Source organism: Ceratotherium simum, chromosome 16 (genome assembly GCF_057802395.1).
Source record: "Ceratotherium simum simum isolate JZ-2026a chromosome 16, ASM5780239v1, whole genome shotgun sequence".
NCBI lineage: Eukaryota > Metazoa > Chordata > Mammalia > Perissodactyla > Rhinocerotidae > Ceratotherium > Ceratotherium simum.
In genome coordinates this window covers 8,227,867-8,252,642 of record NC_141915.1, presented here as the reverse complement: position 1 = coordinate 8,252,642, position 24,776 = coordinate 8,227,867, and the positions used below count along the sequence as shown (strand labels likewise).

The window sequence follows — 24,776 nt, the reverse complement described above, 5'->3', positions numbered from 1 at the left end:
AGTTGACAGATATTTTTTTTTAATCCTCTGCTTGAGCATGTATTTCTTGTGTAATTAAAAAGTTATAAAAGGTAATAAAAAATAGAAATGTACTGCTAAGGCTCAGTAAAGAATTCAGAAAGTCAGAGGTTTCTGAAGAGTATAAGACTTACAGGGGAAAAAATCAATAGGTTCTATGCCCAAATATGGAAACATAATAGAAGAGAAAAGTGAGGCTATTTAGAAAGAGGGAAAGTAGTTTGAAATGGCCCTTAATTTGGAGGTAGTGGAATATCACCCAAAGAAGTTAGCTGGAAGAGGAGGGACCCTTCACCCTTTTTGGTCCTCCTGTTTTGGGGCTCATGTGCAAAAGAACCAGTAGAGATCGCAAATGAGCCAAAGATGACCCAATTCCTGTTGAATAGTCAAATGGCCTATCGGAGGAGAGACTCGGAAGACAGGGTGGGCCAGAGAAGGGTTATAGTGGAGCCCCTGGGGGAAGTTAACAGAAAGAGTCGACAGTCAAATGAAAAGATCAACTCTGCTTTGGGTCCCACCAGCCCTGTTCTAGCACACCTTGGCCCCATGCCCCACCTCCTGGGGCATGCTCATGTCTGCTTCACCAGCTCCCCAGGTAGACAGCGCTTTGTAGTGTAGAGGAGTCTTGGGAGCTAGAGAGAATCCCAGCTCTGCTAGTGTGACCTGGAGCAAGTTACTCTGTGTTTCAGTTTTTCCTTTGTCTGTAAAGCAGGAGTGATGAGCCCATCTCGTCATCGCTGAGTGGTTAGGAGGATGACGTCAGGTGTGCATGCTGAGAGCCTGTGGTAAGTGCTCGGTAAATAGTTCCTGATGTCATCCTCCTCCTCTCGGTTCTCAGACCAGGCTTCCCCTCTCCTGCTGTGAGGCTCAGCAGGTCCCTATTTGGAATGAGATTCATGCCTTCATTTTTGTCTTCGTAATAACAGGGCTTGTATTTTCCATAGTCCTGGGCATCCTTTGCTTTATGGAATAAATGAACACTGGCAAAGTTGGTCATAATATTAACTCACAGAAAGTAAATTTTTCCATTTATTTCCTTCACAAAATCAGAGCCTAATAGAGGTAGTTGTGGATAGCTTCCAGAACCCAACTCCTCACCTTCTCCTTTGTGTGAAATATTGCATTTTGCTGATAAGTGGACATATCCGGTCCTACAGCCTCAGAGGATTTCAAGTTTGTGGCCCAGTTCTGCATAAAATGCATCAGGGGCCTCTTTTATCAATTCTTTAAGGCTGCAATTTTATAAAACAAGTTTACTTCAAAGATGGACTTCCCTCCTTCCTTTCTTCTTTCTTGGCTTCTTTCTCTCTTCCTTTCTTATCTGTATTTCAGTGTGCATTTTTAAAAGAAAAGGACTATTTTAGAAAACATAATCACAATATCACATTATATCTTAAAAATGAATTATAATTCTGGAAACATAACCATCAAATATCTAGTCAATATTCACATCTCACCCACTGGGGGGAGTGTGTGTGTGTGAGTGTGTGTGTGTGTGTGTGTGTGTGTGTGTGTGTCCCAACAACGTCCATTCAGTGCAATTGGTGGTTGGGTCTGTTGAGTCTCTTAATCTATACTTCCCCCTGCCACTTCTATATTCTTTTTCCTTGTAATTCATTTATTGAAAAAACTAGATTTTTTTTTCAGTTGAGTTCCCCACACGCTGAAGTTTGTTGGTTGTATCTTGGGTCTCTGTTCCCTGCATTTCCTATAAGTTGGTGGTCACATTCAGAGGCTTGATCACACCCAAGTTAGATTGTGGGCAGGAATCCTTCACAGGCAGTGGTGCCTTCCTATCAGGAGGCACATCCTGTCTGGTTGTGTATATTTTTGTGAAACTAGTAGTTGTGATTCACTTGGGGTTCATAATTCATATCAGAATGGTGATATTCCAGTGTTTTCGTTCCTTCTTTATTTATCAGTTTGAATATCTCTGTAACAAGAAACTCCATTTGCTTTTCTCTGTCACCCCTTTCCGTGAGCAGTTCCTGTAGATTCTGAGAGGCTCTGGGGGACTGGAGCCCTTTGCTCCAGCCTCAGGCCTGGGCGTAGATCAGACTTGTTCTCATTGCATGACTTCCTCTCAGTGACAGCTAGCCCCCGGGAAGGACAGGCCACCTTTTAGTCACAGTGTTGACATGAAGTATTGAAAGCAAGTCAAAGAGATGTGGTCTTTGAGACACAATTATCTGAAATCAGTGAGAGGCCAAATCTGACATCGCTAGTGGCCTCCTCTCTATATGATGACACATCCCAGGAGGTGCTAACTCGGTGTTGGGTGCTGAAGGGAACTCCCCTGGGTCTTTAATTCCCACTGTCTAACTGGGTCATCTCCTAATCTTCTAGAATCAGATGAAGAAGGGAACTTGAAAACTACTTCTGATAAATTTAACTGTGACAACAAACAAATGATTCCAGGTTAGAAAATGCTATTTCTAGTAGCAGGTCAGCCAGATATTCTGACTTCCTGCTGTATTTTCTCTCTTAAAGTAAAGACAGGATTACCCTTGGTAAGGGGTGAGATTTTCTGTTGTGCGTCTTTGAAATAGTGCAGACCGAGCCAAATCTACTCAGTGATAGATTTAAACTGAGCTCTTGGGGGGACCAGATGCTATTTACTCATTTGTGTATTGCTAATAGTTAGCAGAGCGCTTGCGTGGACCGCTGCCCGACACGTTTACTAGACTCCAGAGCAGTTCCCTGATAGAACGTGGAGGTGGGGGGTCTATCCCTTGCCTTATAATCCTGTTCAACTTGAGACAGGGTTTCCTGAACCACAACTTAGTGTTTCCCTCATATCATATGGAGGGAGGACTCTTTTGACAAACTCCCCTCCCCCCACCCCCTGCCAAAGCAGTGGTTAACCTGGGAGTATTTTTTCTTTCTGATCTAATCTCAAATTTAAACCAAAAGAATCTCACCCTGTCCCCACATACACACACCAATTATCTTAATCAAGCCATCTGCTCACTGAGATTTCAACATTAGGCATTAAAAATCACCAAACAACGAACCATTTCCACATGGGGAAGGGAAAACAAATACAGTGAAACAGGCCCCAAGTTGAAAACAAAGCAAAGTTTATTGCATGTGAAAGAGGTCACATGGAAATTAAGTATAATGGTCAGGAACCATGAAAATATACATTGTGCATATTTTCTTTCCTGTCCAAGAGGATAGCTCACTCTTCACTCTCATGGACCACCATCTGGAAAGAAAGTGGGCATTTTTAGTTACATCAGATGGCAGAGACACATTTCCCCTGCTCCCTCTCCCAGCGAGCCTCAGGGAAATATTTCAGTCACACACAGGATATGTTTTGGACCTCAGGAGAACACATGACTGCACACATGGAGGAAGTCACCCCACAGCGTGCAACTGGCCCTCAGAAAGAACAAGCCCCATAGCTGGAGCTTCCTTCAGGTGTTTCCCTACAGGTGGAGTAACTGAAGACTGGTGCCAGCAGAGGGGGCTTGAAAGGCCTCAGTGGAAAAATGCTCCTTCCTTTTCAGGATGGTGTTTGTTTTGTGGTGACATACAGACCTGGGTTTCAGCCGGGCTCTTCTCAGCTAATGACTTTAGGCAAATCCTTTCCCTTCCTGCGCCCGAGATGGACCAGTTCTAAAGTAAAGAGTTCTCTAAGGTTCCTTCCAGCTCAAAAATTTCTACCTCCTTGTGAGTTCTTCTCAGGTTGCCCCGGGAGCTGCAACTCTACACACACCTGCTGCTCTCCGTCTAGCACGGAGGGTAACCACCTACCCTGCTGGAGGTGAAGTCTCGGGTCTTAGCACGAAGCTTGTTGACTTGAGATTCTGCAATATCGGCACGTTCTTCGGCCTCCTCCAGCTCATGCTGAGCTTTCCGGAATTTGGTGAGATGAGCGTTGGCTTGTTCATCCTAAAACCAAAGAGCCCAGGCAGGTAAGGTCAGCGTGCCGCTCTTAGAGCTCTGTGAGGAACAGACAGGCTGCTGTTCTAAAATCACAAATGTGTCTGACTTACAGCCTCCTCGGCCTGCCTCTTGTAGGACTTGACTTTCACTTGCAGTTTATCCACCAGGTCCTGTAGTCTCAGCACGTTTTTCCTGTCCTCTTCACTCTACAAGTGAGAACATGGGAATATAACTAGAGGAGGCGGCAGAGTGGCACGAGGTCAGGCCAGTTTTCTAGAAGGATCTAAAGGGTTCCTTCCTGTATGCTGGAGAGAGAACCAGGGTGGTGTTTGCACTTTACAGAGAACATGCCCATCGCTCGGGCTTTCTTTCCACTGACCTGGTAAGTTAACTCCTTGACCCGCCGCTCATATTTCCTCAGGCCCTTGACAGACTCAGTGTTCTTCTTCTGCTCCCCTTCTAGCTCAAACTCCAGCTCTCGGATCTGGGGGAAACAGTTGGGAAATTAGTCTGGGGCTGTGGCACGAACGGGAGAGGCCGGAAAGCTCTGCCAGTGCTGGAGTTCGTCCCACAAGTACCCGCGTCTCCAGTTTCTGGATCTGCTTCTTCCCGCCCTTCAGGGCCAGCTGCTCAGCCTCGTCCAGACGGTGCTGCAGGTCCTTCACCGTCTGCTCCAGGTTCTTCTTCATCCGCTCCAGGTGGGCGCTGGTGTCCTGCTCCTTCTTCAGCTCCTCAGCCATCATGGCGGCCTGAAAAGCAGTTCATACCCACTAAAATGCAGGCAAAGATCTAGTGCCTTGGAACTGTCCGAATCTGGGCACAGAGGACCAGAGTCGTGCTGAAAATAAAGGACAAAGGGTAAGGTGATGACTGAGCCCACACTTTCACAATGGAGTACGGGAAGAGCAGGTGTAGAAAAGAACCTGAGAAATGAAACCTCCAAGGACTGGATGGGAAATGGTTTCTTCCCTTTCTTAAACTGGCCTCCTTGGGATCTTCACCACACCAAGGAAATTCTTTCTTTCATTACCACCAATATATATTTTCAAAGGAAGCTGAGACTTAGACAAGATTGAGTTGATACCTATACCCCAGGTTTGGGGAGAGTGAGAGTAAGGGAAGGCCTCAAGAGAATTGAGGTGTGCACAACGTGCGGGACAGCAAAATAGGTGCGTGGTAATGTTCTCCACAGCGCAGCACATGGCGCTGTGGGAGCCATGGCCGCAGGGAGAAGGCCTCTGAGACCCCGGGAGGTTAGGCGCTGGTGGGAGGGAAGCCAGCTTCATGCGAGGTGAAATTTGGTGGGATATTGACATCTGAGGGTTGCATTTTCATATTTGGAATGAGTCAGATGTTGAGGGAAAGAAGAGCATACACTCCATGGGCATAAGAATCCGAATATAATCCCTTCCGGTCTTTTTTTCTATGCTCCATTATTTCTCATGTCCACCTTTTAAATGTGCGGGAGGGGACGTGCTGAGTTCGAGGGGAGGTGGGGAGCAGTTTTGGAGCAGAATGCACACCACGTGTGCCCCAGGGGAGGCCCCAACCTATCTCAGGGCTGGGGGAGGGGAGGGGCCTTTAGTGAATTACAGTCTTGGCACCCGCACAGGAGCAGGAAGGAAGAGCCTTACATCTGTGATGGCCTTCTTTGCTTTCTCTTCGGCGTTCCTTGCATCCCTGCTGGCATCTTCTACCTCACTCTGGAGCTGCGTGAGGTCTGTCTCCAGCTTCTTCTTGGTGTGGATGAGGCTGGTGTTCTAGGGCAGGAGGAGCGGGTGTTACCCAGCGTGTCTGAGGCGGACTCTCTCCGCTCTGCATCCCCTTCGCTCACCTGGGTGTGCAGTAGCTGCACTCTCTCGTTGGAGTCCAGGAGCTCCTGTTCGGCCAGTTTCCGGGCTCTCTCCGTCTGCTCGAGAGCGGCCCGCAGCTCCTCCACCTCGGCCTGCAGCAGGTTGGCTCTGCGCTCCACGATGGCCAGCTGCTCCTTCAGGTCCTCCTGGCCCCGGAGAGCGTCATCCAGGTGGAGCTGGGTGTCCTAGCCAGAGAATAAAGGAAAAGTCTAGTTGCAGCTGAGGCATTAAGACCATGAGCCTGACCAACCGGAATCATCACACAGCCACAAGGGAGCTAGGAATTGAGGGAAACAGGCTCAGAGCCCTCTGTGGAATGCTTGGAATTCTCCAGTGAAGCAGTGATATGCCACTGTGTAAAGTGCTCCTTTGAGAAACTTGGGTACATGCTTACAGGACTGTAGAATAAGCCGGACAGGGATATGGCAGAAAGATGACTAGGATTGAGTCTTAATTTTCTTATTTGTGTCAGAAGGATATTACTTATCTCAAAGTGTTTCAAGAAAAAAATGTACAGGGAAAAATAGTGCTTAGTTGAGTACCTCTCACACAATATGCTAAATGAAGTTGAATGTTAATCAAATTGAAAAAATTAAAGATTTTTATAGTGTTAAAAAAAAAATAAAGATAATCTAAATGTGCGCGATTCTGAAAAAAAAAAAAAAAAAAAAAAAGACCAAGAGGCTGGACTACACCTTTGAGTGTTTGAGGGCAGGAGAGGTTCCCACCAGGGACCCCGCAGACCTTCAGCTGTCCCTGGACACTCCTGAGGTGTTTGAGGGTCTCTGCAGCCTGGCGGTTGGCGTGGCTCAGCTGGATCTCAATTTCATTCAGATCCCCCTCCATCTTCTTCTTGATCCTGATGGCCTCGTTCCTGCTCCGCACTTCGGCGTCCAGGGCACTCTGCATCGTTTCTACCGTCCGCTGGTAGTTCCTCTTCAGCTGCTCGATCTCTTCGTCTTTCTCCACAATCTTTCTGTCGATTTCTGATTTCACTTGTGTCAATTCCAGCTGGATTCGGAGGATCTTGGCCTCTTCATGCTCAAGGGCAGCCTTTAAAGAACAAAAACAAAATGGAAATAGTACCATTAGTGATACGGTAGTGATGGGACGGATCCTGCTACACTACTCTTTAGGGTAAAAAAGCTTCAATGGAATATTTGTAACTCTGGCTCTACAATATCCAAAACTGTCTTTTAAAAAGATATCCCTAATTTATCTTCAGTGCCAAAATAAGATCTGTTTCACTGCTATTAGTTTTGGGTTATACAAAACAATAGTAATATTTAAATCATCACATTTCTTAGGAGCACCTTAGAGATATTTTAAATTCATCTAAGATTTTATAAAATCTCATTTTTAGACTTATTTTAATGTAATGAGTTTCTCTAATAAATTCAAGATAATTCACAGGTATTATTTCATGCTTTTCGATAGGAAAGGAGCAGGCATTAGGACTGTGACTCTACAGAGACAAAAATTAAGACACAGGGTGGAGTCAGCCAGCCTCCCAAACCCGAGCTCTTGCTCTGCCCCTGTGGCCACCTCCCAGCATCCTGCTCACCTCTGCTTCCTCAAGAGCCAGCTGGATATCAGCCTTTTCCAGCTCGATCTGCTTTCTTGATTTCTCCAGTTCATGGATGGTTTTACCATTTTCAGCAATTTGTTCTGTGAGATCTGCTATCTCCTCTGCAAAGAAATGTTTTGATTGCATTTGAACACCTCTGCACAGGTTTCCAGGCATGGTAAGCTAAATGCTTTTTAACTAGTTTTTTGTAATTCTAAGGACGCTGTTTCCTAGAGATAAGATATTGTATAGAGAGGGACTCAAAATAACCCCTCAGATGATGAACACCATCTGTGCGTGCATTAACAGATGGACACGCGCATGGAGGTTTGAGTCCTGAAGTCACGCCCACCCCAGCACACGCTCTGGCAGAAGTGTGAAGGGAGATTGCAGACTTTCAAACTGCTTACGCTCTAAATTCTTATTTTCTCGTTTCACCGTTTCAAGTTGATCTAAGGCTTCTTCGTAGGCATTTTTCAGTTTGAAGAGCTCGGTGCTCAGAGAGCGGGATTCCTTCAGAGATGCCTCCAGCTCTGCCTGGCTCTCCTCACACTTTGTTTTCCATTCAGCAAGCACCTGGAACACCGGGATGAAGGTGTCTCCCTTTATTAGCTCTTCTCCCCCAAGCTTCTAACTAAATATAACGTTAATATAACATTAATGAGTATTAATAAATACTCTTAGAATTAGGGCTACACTAGGCAGTGTTTCTTGCTTCACTCTTTGTTCTCGATTATTGGGCTAACCAAGATTTCGGTCCATAAATTTACTCAACATCTATAATTGATCAGTAACAATTGCCATCTCCGAAAAGCAAATAGACCCTTTGAGAAGGAATTAGCTGGGCATAATTGCCCTTTTCCTGATATGAAATGGCCCTGCACTTCTAAATATTTCATTAAAACTTTAGTTCAAACTAACCTTATCTGTCATACTGAAAGGGGGGCTTCCAGAAAGCCTCTCAATGGGACCTGAGTTAGAGTCCCACATGTCAGCCACCCAGACAGACCAGCAGGATAGGAGAAGAAAAATGCTTGGGGCTGAACAACGTGGTAGAAATTGGTTGACAATGTTTGAAAGGGACCTCTATCCCCATCCCATTCCCATTTCATTTTACAGATGAGGAAACTACAGCCCAGTGAAGTTCAGAGACTGGCCCAAGATCACACTACTAGTGGGGCAGAGTCAAGACTGGGACCAGTCTCCTCCTTCCGTGACTACTAGGGGTGTTCAGCCTGCAGAGAGCCGACCCCACACCTTGTCAAAGTTCCTCTGCTTCTTGTCCAGAGCGGCGGCAAGAGAGTTGGCTCTTTCAACATCAACCATCAGGTCCTCAACCTCCCCTTGCAGCCTCTGCTTGGTCTTCTCCAAGGAGGCACACTTAGCATTCACTGCCTCAACCTGTTCCTCAGAATCTTGAAGACGCTGAGCAAGTTTTTTCCTTAAAGAATATGAAAGAGAAGCAGATGCTATTTAAGTTTCCATCCTCTTGAACATCACTATTCATCAAGTTAGAATCACTAATCTACGTGATTCAAATAGCTATTTGCTTTCATGAGCCCGGCAGAATTTCCTGACTGCTAAAACTCAGTGATCAGTAACCTGCCTTGTCTCTAACCAAGATCAAAGTTGTTTGTCTTAATGAAATATGCTAACACCAGGTCCCTCTCATGGCACAGAATTGCATTACAAGACAGATGAGGTGGGGAAACATCCAGTGACAAAACAAATTCATTCCCAAGTGGTTCTAAAGTCAGCGCCCTCCATCATGTGATCCTTTAGGAGTTCTAGTTCTTTGAAAGGTCAGTAGAGTTGCGTACTTAGCCTCCTCCAGCTCCTCTGTGCGCTGGATGGCGTCCGTCTCGTACTTGGTCCTCCACTGGGCAACCTCGCTGTTGGCCTTGGACAGCGCCCTCTGCAGCTCGGCTTTGCCTTCCTGCTCCTCCTCGTACTGTTCCCGCAGCAGGTCACAGTCGTGGCGGGAGGACTGCAGGGCGTGGGCCAGGGCGTTCTTGGCCTGCACAAGTCAAGAAAGAGGAGAGCCCCCAGTGGATCAATATTTTACTGCCATGTTCGTGATACAACCCAAGTATGTTCCTGCCATCATCTCCTATTGAATAAAGTTACCTTTTTTTTCTGCAAGTGGTATTTGAAAATTGGATCAAGGAAGCACTCCCTCAGCTGACGTACCTTGCTCTCTTCCTCCAGCTGCCTCTTGAGCTCTTCTATTTGTTGGGTAAATGCTTGCTTGCTCCTGGAAAGTTGGGATACTATGCTTTCCTTTTCTTCCAGTTGACGACTCAGCTCGCCTATGTCCAGAAGGAAATATTTTCATTTTATTCATTCATTCATTCACCAAGTTCCTACTGTGTGTAAGGCACTGTGCTAAGATCTGAGAAAGAGTAAATAATAAGATGTGGTCCTTTCTTGGGGGAGAAGGGATGTGTCTATGAAAAGGAACCTGAAAGCACAACCTGATTAGATATTGTTACAAAGTACGAGAAGCTTGGAGTGACTTTTCTCAATACAACACGTTCAGAACAATAGTAAATTTAAACATTACCACCTGAAAACTCCCATCAGACCTTCCAGTGGCTGGTGTTTCCAGCTCTTTGTTGATTTGTCATTAAGAGAAAAACTGCCTTCCTTAGGACTTTATATCTGGTAATTCCAAGTTAGACTCTAGGGTGAATATGGTAAGTTCTGGTTTAAATGCGTACATATAGGTAAGAGGGAAAAAAGATGGAGGGGAGAGGCCTTGTGACTCCAGAGGTGAATTCCCAAGATTATGGTAGACAACTGAACTTCTTTTCTTCATTGTCTTCGTTGTGTCTGCTAGTGGAGACTGACTCACCCATGATGATGGCCTGCAGGACCAGTGCTGGGTGGGGCCACATTTTCTGGGTGAAAGCCCCAAATAATGGTCCCCTGTATTTTTATCACACCCCAAGGGCCTATACAAATTGGCCATGTTTCTTTCTTTATTGTCTAAAACACTTGATCGCGAACAATCTGAATTAACGTGCAGCGAGAAGTAGGAAGGCCATGGGACTTTGTTTCTAGTCCCGTTGCTGCCATTTAGATTCTTTTCGATGCAAGGTTAGAATAATTTCAAAGGAGTTGGAACCAGGTGATATTTGAGTCCCTTCTCATTCTGGTCTACTACTCTCTCTCTTGTTTTTACTGACCTCTCAATGTTCTCCTCTTTCAGGATATTTTGAATGGCCCTTTTTGTGGGTTATTTCAATTGCTTCTCTTCTGAAAATATGCTTTCCTAGAAATTCTCTCCCAAACAATTACTGCCCTTGAGTTTTGGCCAGGTGCCCCCTCTGAGGTGCCCCTGAGGTGTTGCCCCTCCTCATTTCCCATGGCTCACCAGCCTCGGTCTGAAGACGAGACTTCTGTGTGGTCAGCTCACTCATGCTCCTCTGAATTTCCTCATTCTTGCCCCTGGCCTCACTTAACTGATCCTCCAGAGTTCGGCATATTTTTTCCAGATTTGCCTAAAGGATTGAGAAGGGGGAGAACATTAAGTCAGTAGTCAGATTTGAGTGACCCCAGAGGTCTCTTATCAAAAGCACTGGGCCCCATCCTGCCCAAGCACCTTAGATTTCGACACACTCTCCATGTTGCTGGAGAGGTCGTCGATCTCCAGCTTGAACTCGCTCTTCTCCTTCTCCAGTTTCTGCTTGACCCTCTGCAGGTTGTCTATCTGCTCCCCAAGCTCGGCCGTGCTGTCCGCGTGCTTCTTGCGAAGAGCAGCCACCATGGCTTCGTGCTGCAGAGTGGCCTCCTCCAGGTCCCTGCGCAGTTTCAGGAACTCGGCCTCCCGCTTCTTGTTCAGTTCTATCTGGGTGGAGGTGACGCCTCCCGCCTCCTCCAGCCTGTCGCTCAGCTCCTCCAGCTCTCGGGCATAGTCGCTGCGCTGTTTCTCTGTCTTTGCACGGGTCGCCCTCTCTGCCTCGATCTCTTCTTCCAGCTCCTCAATTCGAGCCTGTGGGAGGCAGCCACTCACCCATGAGCAGTCAGTCCCCAGAGTGACTCTGAATGTCAAGAACAGACTAGTTTCCATTCCTATTAGACAAACCATTCTTGGATTTCTCCTGGAGAAATATGAATGTTGCTAATTTCCTTTAATATGAATTTTTCTTGCTCCAACATGGTCATTACTTCTGCAGTGACCAACCCAGGATATTGTCTAGTCAACTAAATGTTGACCCAAAATACTTTAATTATGTATTTTATTTAAAATTATGGAAAAATTGTTCATCAGTGCTGCATCAGCCTAGCAAAAAGGAAACCAGTGAGGCAGGCAGACCATGGTCCTGCCCCCTTGCTTTAAATGGCTTACAGCAGACAGCACCCAGCACACTGTGAGCAACCCGCAAGGGAAAGAAAAGTCGGAAACTCCTCCTACCTGTAGCTCTTTGATTTTCTTCTGAAACTGGAGGCCCAGCGTCTGCTCATCTTCCACTTTGCTTTGCAGTTGACTATATTCAAAATCCTTCCTGTGAAGGGAAATGCAGAACATGTGAAGACAAAATACCCAGTAACATGGGCTGAAATCAGTGGTCTTAGGGCGTACTTCTTGAGCCTTTCATCCAGCTGTTGCTTATCATTCTCCAGATCTAATATGGACTCTTGGGCGAGCTTCAAGTCTCCCTCAAGCTTCCTTTTGTTCCTTTCCAGCTCTACACGCAGCTTCTTTTCTTGTTCCAGGGAGCTTTCAAGCTGAAAAAGACACCATTTCCTTTTGAGAACAAATGCTTTGCACCAGAGGATTCTTGAGGGCTCTTCCAGCCCCGAATCTAGGACTCCCAGTTAGCAGTATTTATTTACATCATCAACTTGCTGTTCCAGTTTGCTCTTGATTTTGCTCAAAGAATTGACTTTGTCTTCTTCAGCTTGGAGGTCATCCAGGGTCTGCTGGTGGGCCTCTTGGAGGGCTTTCTTCTCCCTGGTTAACTTTGCAATTGTTTCATCCAACCCGGCGAGTTCCTCAGTAAGGTTTTTAACCTAAGAAGAAGCCACAAGCAATTGTAAGAAGAAAAAAAGTTTGGTTTGCAATGGCTACATCAAGCTGGAAAAACCCACGAAGAAAGTACCTTGTTCTCTGTGGCATGCTTTTCTTTTTCGACCTTGGCCAGTGTCAGCTCAAGGTCATCTATGTCTTTTTTGAGCTCTGAACATTCGTCCTCCAGTTTCCTCTTCTTGGCCGTCAGCTCAGCGTTGATCTCTTCCTCTTCCTCAGCTCTCTCAGTCACCTCCTTGATTTTGGCCTCCAGCTGGAACTTGGCTTTGATCAGTTGATCACATCTTTCCTCAGCGTCCAGTAAGTTTTCACTTTCCTTTAAGAAAAGAATCATGATTTCCTTTAATGAGATAAGGTTTTTGACATTCCAGTATTTTGTTATATGTGAAGTCCTTTATGAAGCATCCCAACTAAAAAGCAAACATCCAAGTTTCCTAAATAAATCTAGAAGGAAAAGTTAAAAAAAAATATTCCTAAACACATACAGCTTGTACTTGGAGCTGCAGGTCATTCTTCTCTTGTACTAGAGTCACCAATTTTTCCTCCAGTTCCTTCCTTTTTGCCTCTGACTTGGCGAGTTCATCTTTGGTTTTCTGAAACTCTTCCTTCATGGTGGCCATCTCCTTCTCAGTCTCCGCACTCTTGAGGAGGGGCTTGATCTTGAAGAAGAGTTTCATCCAGGGCCAGTGCTTGACGTTCATGAATGAGCGAATGTTGTACTGGATGCAGAAGATGGACTCTCTAAAAACAAAAGATGGGTTATTTCTAAGAGAGATGCCCCAACTCCCCCCAAAGAGCTCATATTTGAACAAAGGCCCTGCTTGACCTTCTCTGCACCATCTTCTGGAATTCCACGCGCATGAGAAACCCTCTGCACACAGCTTGTGTCCGGGTGATCAGTTTGGCCAGGCGGTCATCCCGCATTTCTTCTAGAGTTCCCAGCAAGCCAGCTTTGAAGAACACCTTTGAAGGAAGAAGGATGACATGAGTCAGTGTGCTGGAGAAGTCTAAAAGGGACTGCAGGCCAGCATTTGTCAGAATTGATGCATTACCTTGGTATGTCCAAATTTGTACTGAGTGTGGTCAATATCGATGGATGCCAACAGCTTTTCACAAGCTTTCTTGCTGTCGATGAATTGCCCCTCAGGGATTGCACTGGCATTCAGCACTCGATATCTGCCATTGTAGACACAGAAACAATTATAGACTATTAGCAAAGACGTAAACCTTGGAGACCAGCTAGTTGAGGCCTCTCTTCTAACAGGCCAGAGGACCAAGGTCCAGAGAGGGAAAGAAACTTGCCCATAGTCGCCCTGCTAAAGAGTGACCTGGAATCCAGGCCTCCCAACTCTTAGGCCAGGTCTTTTCTTTGCCCTGTTGTAGATCAGACAAGCTCCTGAGAAAATGCAGAAGGAAGAATTATGTATACCTTGGCTGAGTGGTAGGTTAATCATTTTACATGGAAGTCCATAACTGTTCTGTTGAAACAAGACTTTTCATACAGCATTTCTCCCTCTCAAATTCCAGCATTTCCACATCTCATCAAGAAGCATATAGAGCATTTTTATTACACACCTTTGTTTAAAATCCCCATAGAGAATCCTATTGGGGAATCCCTTCCTGCAAATGCGGATGCCTTCCAGGACACCATTACACCGCAGCTGATGGAGGACGAGGCTATGTTCCATAGCCCCTGAGAAGAGAAGCAAGAAACATCAGCTTCACACAGAATTTCTTAAAAACTGAGTACCATCTACAGAGCCAGCAGGTGTCTCACCTGGGGTTTTGGTTTCGTTGGGAATTATACAGCGCACAAAGTGAGGGTGAGTAGTTCTTAAATTTGACATCAGCTTGTTCAGGTTTTCCTGAAGGAAAAAGATTAAATTCGATAGCCTACTGTAGGCTTTTACAAAGACAGAGATGTATTGTAATGAAAAATAAGATATATGTTTTAAACTTATGAATTCTAAAGAATAACGAAATTGTTTCATTCTTTCTTTTAATAGTCTTATGGCAAGAGGTGTAGGCAATAACTGTTATAGTAGTGTTTTGCTTCACAGTGAGCCAGAGACTAACCAAGTACAAAATGTTCTCTGGAATCAACTCAAGAGACGTAGCTGTCTCCACCGGGAGCGTGAGATGCGACTGCCTGTGTCCTTCCAGCAAGTCGGAAAGTTTGCGCTGAGGACTCACCTCCTAGGCGAGCCAACCCAACTAGTTCTAGTACCAAATGATAATTAAATTCTGGTCCCACATTTGTTAGACCTCATTTACATATTATCACACTGCCACTCAACCTCACTAAGTGACAGTAATCAGATGAAGGCCACATTACTATTCTTGAATAACCAAGTTTAGAATCTCTACATTGCTCATTTTGAGATGACTTAAACCAATCACAAGCAAATAAACATATTTTTCTTACCCTGAAAAGGGCAGAGACAGTTTGGAAGGAAGAACCCTTCTTCTTGGCAACTTTCTTCTTTCCACTGTCAGCTGAAAGAAATAAAAGATAGTGTGTGCTGTTAGTGGATCTATAGATTTTTCAGTCTGTGGATTGAATGGAGGGAGAAAGCACAAGGCACTCCGGGTGCTCTGTTACCGTCCGCTGTAGCAAAGGTGGCGTAGAGGTGCGCCAGGAGCCTGTTGGAGGACTTCTGGTACAGCCCAACCACAGTCTCGTTCAGGGGGTCCTTGTTCTTCTCCAGCCAGCCCGAGACGCTGTAGTCCACGGTGCCGGCGTAGTGGATCAGTGAGAAGTGGGCCTCGGCTCTGCCCTTGACCACCTTGGGCTTCTGGAAGTTGCTGGACTTGCCCAGGTGCTGGTCATACAGCTTGTTCTTGAAGGAGGTGTCTGTGGCCTTGGGGAACATGCACTCCTCTTCCAGGATGGAGAAGATGCCCATAGGCTAGATTAAGGCAAGGCAAAATGCGTGTAGGGTAACTAGAGCTGCAGTGATGAGCAGCAGAGTATATGAGAAGAGTGGATAGATTAGGATACCTTCTCAATGAGCTCAATGCAGGCAGCCAGGTCCATCCCGAAGTCGATGAACGTCCACTCGATGCCTTCCTTCTTGTACTCCTCCTGCTCCAGCACGAACATGTGATGGTTGAAAAACTGTTGCAGTTTCTCATTGGTGAAGTTGATGCACAGCTGCTCCAGGCTGTTATACTAACACCAAAATATAATGTTCACATGAAAAGTTAGACTTCTTTCAAAATCAGAGACCCATCATCCTTCCTCCTCTTTGCCTCAGGCTCTCGCCATCTCGTTTATGCTTTCAGGTGTGCTCACATTCCTCAAGGCCCAGCTCACATCACATCTCCTCCTTGGAGCCTTCCCTCAACTGCCAACTAGAAGGTGTTTCTCCCTCTCCTGAATTCCTGTGGGCTGGGCCTCTCCTGTGCACTGACCACAATCTGCCTTATTTTGCAGTTACTCTCCAGCGTGCCTGATCTACTTCTCATTTTCCTCTGTAGACTCCGAGCTCATCTTTTATTCACCTGCATGTCTTGTATCTGATAGACACCAAATACACACTTTGATGAATGGCTATTTGCTTCTTACCCAGAACCAGTAGGATATTTATGTAAAATACTGCCTGATTGGCTTATTATCAAATTCTTTATATGCCCGGCTCTTCCTAAGTCAGTAATTGCATTTGATTTTCTTTTAATCCATTGGACAATGTCCTTTAAAATTCCACTTGACACAGGTCTTCCCCTCTCTTAAAATAACACAAGCCCTCCCCATATTCTCTTCTACTTGACCACGCTCTGTCTGATCTTCCCACAAGATGTGATGGTATGACCTATTGGCCACCTTGCTATCTTCCCTATAGGATCATGAAAACCAGTCCTCCTCTACAAAGCCACATGAAAACATGAATATAAGTGACACAAACCTCAAAGATCTCAAAGCCTGCGATGTCCAAAACCCCAATGAAGTGTTGTCTTGGGAGCTTCGTGTCCAGCTGCTGGTTGATGCGCGTGACCATCCATAGGAACAGCTTTTCATAAACAGATTTGGAAAGGGCGTTCACAGCATGGTGAACCTGTTAGGGAAAGATCAGCTGGTGAGTCTGAAGGCAGAGGCTGTTGGGTACCTACCTCCCTTCCTGGCCCTGAATCAGTCCCTTACCTGATCCACAGTTTGACCTTTGGTCACATACTCATTCCCAACTTTCACTCTGGGGAAGCACAACGCTTTCAGGAGGTCCGAAGAGTTCAGGCCCATCAGATAGGCTGTCTTGTCAGCCACTGGGTGAGAAAAGAAAGATGATTACAAAGGGAAACCCCTGATGCTTGGCAAAGTAGAAGAACCACTTGGGAAATCATCCAGGTGTTTCAAAGCTTGGCTAAGTTCATCTTGGTGTGTTTTACATTCTGTATGTCTAAACGGCTTACATTTGACCAATGGAAGCTAGGTCACTCAGAATATGGTAGATTTTGTGGAAAGGCAGGATTGTGTTCCAGAAAGCCCTGGTCACTTTCACTGCATCTGAAACAAGACCACGCTAGTGATTCAGCAAATGGAGGTGGTAACAGTGCCTACGGGCATTTGAGCCCCAGAGAGGTCCACCTCTCCAGGTGGAAGAAGGATTAATCACTTTCAAAAGAGGCACCAGATAATCTGCTGAACAACCACCCAACTCTGGTTTACGGCCTGTTGGGGTGATTTGGTACCTTCTGTGCCGTCTGGCTCCGCCTGCTCCTCTCGCTGCTTCTGCTTGAACTTCATGTTCCCATAGTGCATCACGGCCCCCGTGAGCTTGTAGAGTCCAGATTTCTCTTCTGGGGTGAAGCCCAGGATGTCAATGGCACTCTGGCATTGAAAGAACAGCAGCGAGTCAGTCGGCTGACCCCAGTGATGGAGGAGTACCCCACACCTTTCTCTCAGCTCTACTTACGTCTGTAGCCAACAGCTCCTCGGCATCGTCGATACTGGCTACCAGGATTTCACCCTGGCTGATGAATGGGTAGTCGTAAGGGTTGGTTGTAATCAGCAGCAGCTCTGAAATCATGAATAGTTAGAGGAGGTCACATAGAAGCCAAGAAAACATCCCCCCCCCAGTGGATTTGAGCTCCTGTATTCTGGGATGAGACTTTTACTGCTGTAGCCCAAGCTAATTTAGAGTTAGAAATCGCTTTTAAACAGCCTCGCAATTCTCAGGCTGTGGCTGAATGTAAAAGCCAGGGAAGACTTTGCCGCCCGCCCACACGGTGTAGATTACGAACCGGGGAAAGAATATTTAAATTCCCGTGCTTTGCACGTGAATGTGCATATCAATGTAGGTTGGGGAAAATTAAGAGGGAAAACTGGCTGAGTGTGGGTCAGGACATGAGCCCAGGTTGAGGGAAGCACAGGTTGTTCAGTACAATCATAGCCTTTTACAAAACTTGTTGAAAAGCTACAGCCTATTTCCAGGCTTGGGACCAGAAGGCTGAGCAAACACAGCAAAAGAGCAAAGAAGACCGTGTGCACAGAGGCCTCTGTTAGGTGTGGAACAAAGGGCAGGGTGAGCATCCTCAGGGCTGGATTGTCATCTGATACTGCACTAGCCTCACAGCATTTGGTGAAAGGTTGGTTTCTGTGCTGGAACACAAGGGGGCGCCCAACGACAATTCACTGCTTTGTTGTTCAGGTTTCTATAAACCAGCGCTGAATTCAGTAGTAGTCTAATCTTGTTGCCATCCATTGGATTAGGTTTTTTCAAATTGGCATGTTACTGTCAAAATAGCCACATCTCATTTCTAAAACAAACTTCCTCTATTGGCTATCAAGCCACCTATGTTTAGGTGTAGCTCTCTTGGTCCAGTAAGAACCGAAATGCCTGAAAGACCAACCCCACTGGGGACTTCCTCACCTATGAGCTCAGGCTTCTTGTTTGAAAGAATCTGGTAGAAGATGTGGTAGCTTCTCTCAGCCTTCAGCTGGAAGGTCACTCTTGATTTTTCCAGCAGATCTAGGAACACAAACACAGGACTGTTTTCCAAACTGCTCCCCACTACCCTGAGACATCATCTGATCCTGGTAATCCACTTACAAGTTTCAATATCTGCAGATGCCAGCTTCCCAGTGGTACCAAAATGGATTCGGATGAACTTGCCCTGTGTAGGGAAAGGGAGACCAATGTCTACCAGGACTCCAAGTGTTCATATTCGTCTCCTGGGTAATGCGAATAGGAGCTTTATTCCCCTATAAATTGAAATTCAGTATGTCCTCCTTCTTCTCTTTCCAGTTTGCTGTGCCTCCCTTTTCTCCATCCCCTTTGTTCCACATTACCTCCAAACCGCCCCACCCTATCCAGTCAACAAAGTAATAGAGCGATTTTTTCAAGATGCACATCAAACCATATCATTTCCCTGCTCACAGAATCTTTCAGTAGTTTCCTGAATGAAATCCAAATCCCTTCCCACGACCTACACGCTCCTGCGTGCCCAGGTCTTTTTCTACCTCTTCCCGCACCTCATGGGGTGTGCCTCCTTGCCCACCTCGCTGCAGCCACGCGGACCCTCTTGAGGTCCCTTGACTACACCAGGCCCTTCCCTGCCTCAGAGGGTGTGCACTTGCTTTTCCCTTTCTCCCTCCTCATCCTGCAGATCTCGGGGTTCACAGGCCAGCCCCACTGGAGGTCTTCCCTGCCAACCCTGTCTAAAGGAGCCCCAGCTGCTCCATCCCACACCCTGTTCATCTAACTTACACGGAGGTATCATTATCTGAAACTGTCTGGATGTGTTTCGTTCTTTCATTGTCTGTCCCCACTGGATTGTAACCTCGGTGAGGACAGGAATCTTGCCTATCTCGTGGGCCACAGAGAAAATCCCAGCTTAGCCCAACTCGGACTCACAAAACGGGAGGAGTTGTCGTTCCTCACGGTCTTGGCGTTCCCGAAGGCCTCCAGCAACGGGTTGGCGCTGATGATTTGATCTTCCAGAGTCCCCTAATGCAAGAAATCAGGGGAGGAAGAAGGCAAAAATGACAGTTCTCCCCAGCCCTGTCTCTCCCGCCTGCCCTTGCTGCCTGCAGTCTCTGGGGAAGCTGGTCTCTCCCTCTCTGACTTTCCAGTTTGAGGATCAACCAAATCGTCAGCACGTCTCACTCAAAACACTTTGCCATTTTGTTATATTTGGCCGTAATTGGGTGTCTTGACCTAAAATTCGTGTAATGCTTCAATTCCTTCATGCTCCAGTCAGTTAGGTTGTCTGTATTCACTTCAAACTGTAGTAATACATTCGTTTCAAAAGGCAGGTCTAGGCTACAGTTCCCTCAAGTTGGTATATGTGATTCTGCCATAAAAGAAAAAGCTCTCTGAGTGGCTCCCTAATCGACCCCTTTCTTGGTTAAGCCTTAGAGCCTCATTTTCCAGAAAAATTCCAGGATCTGGTCCTGTAAGATCAACCACACAACTGGCTGCCCTTTGAGATTTTAAATCCTGCCTGCTCTCCTTTCCTTGAAGAGCAGGGAATGTGCCTCCCTTTGCCCCCACATTCTGAAGTGAAGACGAAGGTTAGAAGTAGAAGCAGAGCAAGCCTTCCTCCTCCGCATACCTTCATTTTGGAGTCCTTCTTCTTGGCGAGGTCTCCAGTAGCTGCAATTGTTGCAAAGTACTGGATGACCCTTTTGGTGTTCACAGTCTTCCCTGCCCCGGATTCTCCGCTATTGGGAGTGATCAGAAGAGAGAGGGAGAATGAAACAAGTCCTGTTCATATAAATAGACTCTCCAAGACGTCGCAGAGAGGCCTGGACATACTCTGAGCCACATCAGACACACGCCCTTCAAACAAATGTGAGAGACGCAGAGGCCCAAGGGAAGACTCATCACAGCTCGGTTGACTGTGATCCCAGTTTTCTAAGGCCTTACACATACCTTCTTGCCCAGCCCCAAAATCTATTTTTTCATCACAGACTTTGTTCGTTCTAATGAACAGAATAGAGCAAGTGGCACCTTTACCTTCTGCACTGGGGACAAAGAGCCACAGCTATGAAAGCTTTCTATGGTTTCTGATACTCACGTGATCAGAATGGACTGGTTTTCACGATCTGCCAAAGGAAAAGATAAAATAGAGTCGATGGCAATATAAAAAGAGCTTCCTAATTCTCCATTTGTCAAGCAGTCAGAGTTCAATTGCACGATTTCTCTTCCCTCTAGTGTTTTGTTTAGTCCTAGCTGGGAGCTTTCAGAGCCTCCTTCTTGAGAATGAGACTCAGGGAGGTTAAGTCCCTGCTTAAAATCATCCAGTGGCTTCTCACCAGTCAGTGGCTTCTCATCATATTAGGTGGAACCATATGAAATTGTCAATTTTTGTTTTTGGCCCACAAAAATGTCAGTTTCATATGGTATAACCAATACTTGCATTAATGCAAACTCCTCACCAGGCTCTGCAAGGCCCTAAATGCTCTGGCCTCTTTCTGTCTCTTTAACCACCTCTACCCTCCTCTCCTCTGTGCTGGAGGTCTCACACCAGACAGGGCAGGCCCAAGACCACAGGGCAGCTCCCCTAAGCCCTGTCTAATGCCCGCTCCACCACTCCAGCCTTCCTCCTTGGAAACCTACCAGTCAGCATGAACTGATAGGCATTGTCAGAGATGGAGAAGATGTGGGGCGGGGCCTCCTGGCGCTTTTTGCCTCGGTAGCCGTCCACCACCTCGGGGTTGTACACTGGCAGCCACTTGTAGGGGTTGACGGTGACACAGAAGAGGCCCGAATAGGTCTGTGGCAGTAAAAAAATATGTATATATTTATGTGCGTGTGTATGTATATTTCAAACCTTTTGCCTTTATCATTATTTCACTTTTCTTTATGATAAAGTTGTAAAGGAGGGAAGAAACGATTTCTCTTTATAGGTGAGGCAACTGAAACTCCAAGAGGGGCGTGGCCGGACCTCCCACCGCTAGTAAGTGACAATGCCATTGGCCCCGTCTTTCCTGCTGTCCCTCCTTCCTGCTGGTTCCTCCTCTTCCCTCCCGCCCCCTTCCAGCCTCTCTCCTTCCCAGCCCATCCATCTCTCCCTCCCTCATCTTCTGTCTTTCTCTTCCCCTTTTCCTCTTCTTTTTTTCCCCATTTCCTGTCTTTTGTTCAACAGCTTAGTGGAACACTAATCTTCTAAAATTCCATCGCCCCCCGCAAGCATCCCCACCCCCACCCCCATCGGATGTCCTGGGAAGCCGCCTGGGCACCGACATAGATCATCCAGGAGGTGTAGCGGTCCTTGAGGTTGTACAGCACGGCCGGCTCGTTCAGGTGCGTCAGCATGGCCATGTCCTCGATCCGGTCAAACTTGGGGGGATTCATTGCGTACACATCCTCTGGTTTGACCACCAGGGTCTGCGAGGGGAGAAGTACAGTGCTTACCCAGTCTTCTCTGTGCATTTTGCCTGCTATAGATGTCTGTCACCCACGAAGAGACTTTGGGGAGCAAGCACTAGAGAAAACGCCCACTTGGCAGTGAGGGAAGATAGGTTTGTGGGGCAGCTCGTGGTGACGGTGAGAGCATGTGATTTGTTTCTGTTACTCAGGGCTTTTGTTTTTGTTCCCTGGCCAGTGGGCGAGAGGTGAGGGAAGGATGACAGAACTGAGAAGAGAGGGTCTCTGTGCACGGCTGCGGGGATGATGCAGGGACGGAGCCAGCGGGCACCTTTAGCTCAGTAACGCTAGCTGGACCCAACCCAGCTCCAGCAGCTGAAGGGCTTGTTCTGTCTGCTCAGGGGACACGGCACGTCCACTGGTGTCGCTGAGGTGGGGACAGGAGAGAAGGAGGGAGGCGGCACTGGCTCAGCAGGCTGGCTCCCAGAGTTAGTCCATGTTCTGAGCTCTCTGAAAGCAGCTGTCCAGCCTCCCAGCCCGTGTCTTGCTCACTGCACCACCCTCCCCACCTGTGCTTATGAAAGAGAAGCTAGCCCCCCTCACCCCTCCCGCCTTTCTGGGGTCAGAGTATCACAAGCCGGGTGAGGGACATGAGGCAGAGCAGTGGTTCTAGCACCGGCAGGTGTGTTTGCACTTCCCTCGGGAGGAGAAGCCCCTGCCTCAATACCCTCCGGCCTCCCGGGCTGCAGGACCCCAGGCACAGTGGGTGAGCGCGTCTTCCTCTCCCCTGCCCTGCCCTCACCTCCTTTCTCTCTGAGACCTCCTTTGAAGATGAACATTTTCCTGGTTGGGCAAGGTGGGTGGGAAACCTGCCTCTTCTGGCCTCCAAGCAGAGATTCACTTAAACCACCCGTGCAGCCAGCCCTCCTTGGGAATGGTCTCCTAGATCATCTTAGTCGTCATTCATTATGTCTAGCTTCTGAATTCCCTGCTGCTATGTAAGCTCACTCTCAGCTCTGTCATCTGAAATATACAGACAGCCACCCTCTGGGGGCTTCCATGCTTGGTAGCACTGAAGGGCAGTTTTCAATGCCTTTTCCCTTTAGCCTAGCCCAATGACGCTATTTCCTTTACTCTTCTCTTTCGGGTTTTCTTTTTCCTCTCTCTTCTTAGTTTTTTTAACTTTTCTTGGAACATTTTTGATTCTTCTGGTCTGGGTTCCACAAAGTGGTGAAGTCCAGAACTCCTCCCAGCACCCCCGCCATGGCCTGGGCCGGAGGGTAGTGGCTACACTGCTCATGGCCTTCCTGATACAGGGAGGCTGCTATTTCACATCAAGCTTGTGGTCCATCTGGGTCCCTTACCCATTTTCCTTATATCCTCAGTTAGATGGCTACTGCTAGAAGAATTAGGAGCAAACCTAGGCTGTCAAAGGAGAGTATTCTAAAAGAGGTCTTCCTAGTGTTGCACTCCCAACTCCACACCTTCGGGATGCACAGCCGCTCCCCTCTGACCTAGAGGGGCGTGAACACTGACAAAAGCACCTGAACACTAATTGCTTTGATCAGCCACAGCCAGTTTCTTCTCCACCCTGCAACCTGAGGCCCCTTGTTCCCTCTGCTACCTCCGAGGACCCCTGGGAAAGCTAAGACGGTGACGCTGTGTGAGGCATTACGGTGCCAGAGCCACATCAGGAAGTGGTGGGAGGTGGGGCGGATGCACAGACTGGCCAACCGGGAGGAGCAGACAGAGGGCCAGTCAGCCTGCAGAGGGCGTAGATGAGGCTTACCCGGTTGTCTTCGGTTTCCACCGTGACCTTCCCATCCTGGGTACTCTTAATTTTCGCCTTGGCATAGTCTTCCTTTGAATCAACCACAAAGCAGTAGGTTTTGGCATCAAAAGGCTGGTTCTGAGCCTCAATCCTCTCCTTTTCTGACTTCCGGAGGAAAGGAGCGGCTATGCCGAACACTTCCATTTCCGTGTCGCTACTCATGGTGTCAGCTGGAAGGCAAACCCCCCAGGTGAGCCAAGCTGCCCGCTGAGCCAGGCTCCAGGCCTGTCCCCACATCTGACCTGCCACCACAGGAGGCCCCTAAGGCAGAGCCCCAGGAGCAAGTCTGTCCTTCATCCTAGGAGCTCCACTCACAGGAATTAAGTGCTGGGAAAATCAAATGGGCACATAGTTATGGAGTGGCTATCTGTGCAAAGGGCACAGAGCACATGTAATCCAAGCTCCTCGAGTGTCAGAGGCTCGGACTGGTGAAGGGACCTGGAGGTGAGTACAGCCCTCAGGACCACACCTTCCTCTTCTGTAAAACCCAGGTGTTGCTGAGAGAAGATTTAAAAATAACAGCATAAAAAATAAATGCTGTTCTTTAAAGAGAGTGTGCTAAATGGCAAATAGCTAGGGAATTTTTCTTTTTTTTTTTTTTGGTGAGGAAGATTAGCCTTGAGCTAACATCCATTGCCAATCCCCCTCTTTTTGCTGAGGAAGATTGTCCCTGAACTAACATCTGTGCCCATCTTCCTCTACTTTGCATGTGGGACACCACCACAGCATGGCTTGATGAGTGGTGTGTGGGTCCGTACCTGGGATCCAAACCTGTGAACCCTGGGCCGCCGAAGGGGAGTGCACGAACTTAACCACTACTCCACAGGGCCGGCCTGCTAGGGAATTTTTTAACCATTTTGAATCAAGGTGACTACCTCCTCACACAAGGAAACCAGCTTTTGCTTCCTTGATTTCTTAAGAATAGAAGCCTCATCTGACATCAGCATCTGTTTGGAAAGTCTCCCACAGTGCTACCTCCTCTCTGTTCCTCTCTAGCCTGACCTGTCCTGTCTGAGTTCTAGTGGACTCTCTGTGTCCTTCAGGCCATGGGGAGGTGGGAAGAACTGGTAACCTTGAACCTGGAGACTTCCAACAGCCAAGGGACATGGCCATAATTCTCACCTGAGAGTCACACCCACAGGGGGACAGCAGAAGACAACAGCAGCCGTGGAAAATCAGACCTGCAATAAATACACAAAAAGAAAACTCAGGATCCGTGAGTGTGTCTGGTTCGGTTCTGAATCAGCTCTTGATGAATTAACTGAATAAAGATAAA

General features: G+C 47.2%; 1 protein-coding gene across 1 annotated transcript; it reads right to left on the bottom strand.

Moving 5' to 3' along the window:
* Positions 1-3,083: 3,083 nt before the first annotated feature.
* Positions 3,084-23,662, bottom strand: LOC101407078 (myosin-3). Its single transcript, XM_014789503.2, has 39 exons — positions 23,459-23,662; positions 21,547-21,690; positions 20,920-21,076; positions 20,378-20,405; positions 19,913-20,021; positions 19,213-19,305; positions 18,409-18,472; positions 18,229-18,327; positions 17,272-17,375; positions 17,048-17,186; positions 16,503-16,621; positions 16,267-16,416; positions 15,363-15,533; positions 14,964-15,270; positions 14,787-14,857; positions 14,139-14,226; positions 13,937-14,054; positions 13,414-13,537; positions 13,188-13,324; positions 12,847-13,102; positions 12,435-12,677; positions 12,169-12,345; positions 11,915-12,060; positions 11,747-11,837; positions 10,934-11,323; positions 10,706-10,832; positions 9,520-9,638; positions 9,150-9,346; positions 8,587-8,770; positions 7,740-7,905; positions 7,327-7,451; positions 6,507-6,815; positions 5,744-5,947; positions 5,544-5,669; positions 4,488-4,658; positions 4,289-4,393; positions 4,020-4,115; positions 3,778-3,915; positions 3,084-3,226 (listed from the first exon to the last, which is right to left on the bottom strand). Exons 1-39 carry the CDS (start codon positions 23,660-23,662, stop codon positions 3,200-3,202), a joined length of 5,823 nt encoding a protein of 1,940 aa, XP_014644989.1. The 3' UTR covers positions 3,084-3,199.
* Between the last annotated feature and the right edge of the window lie 1,114 nt (positions 23,663-24,776).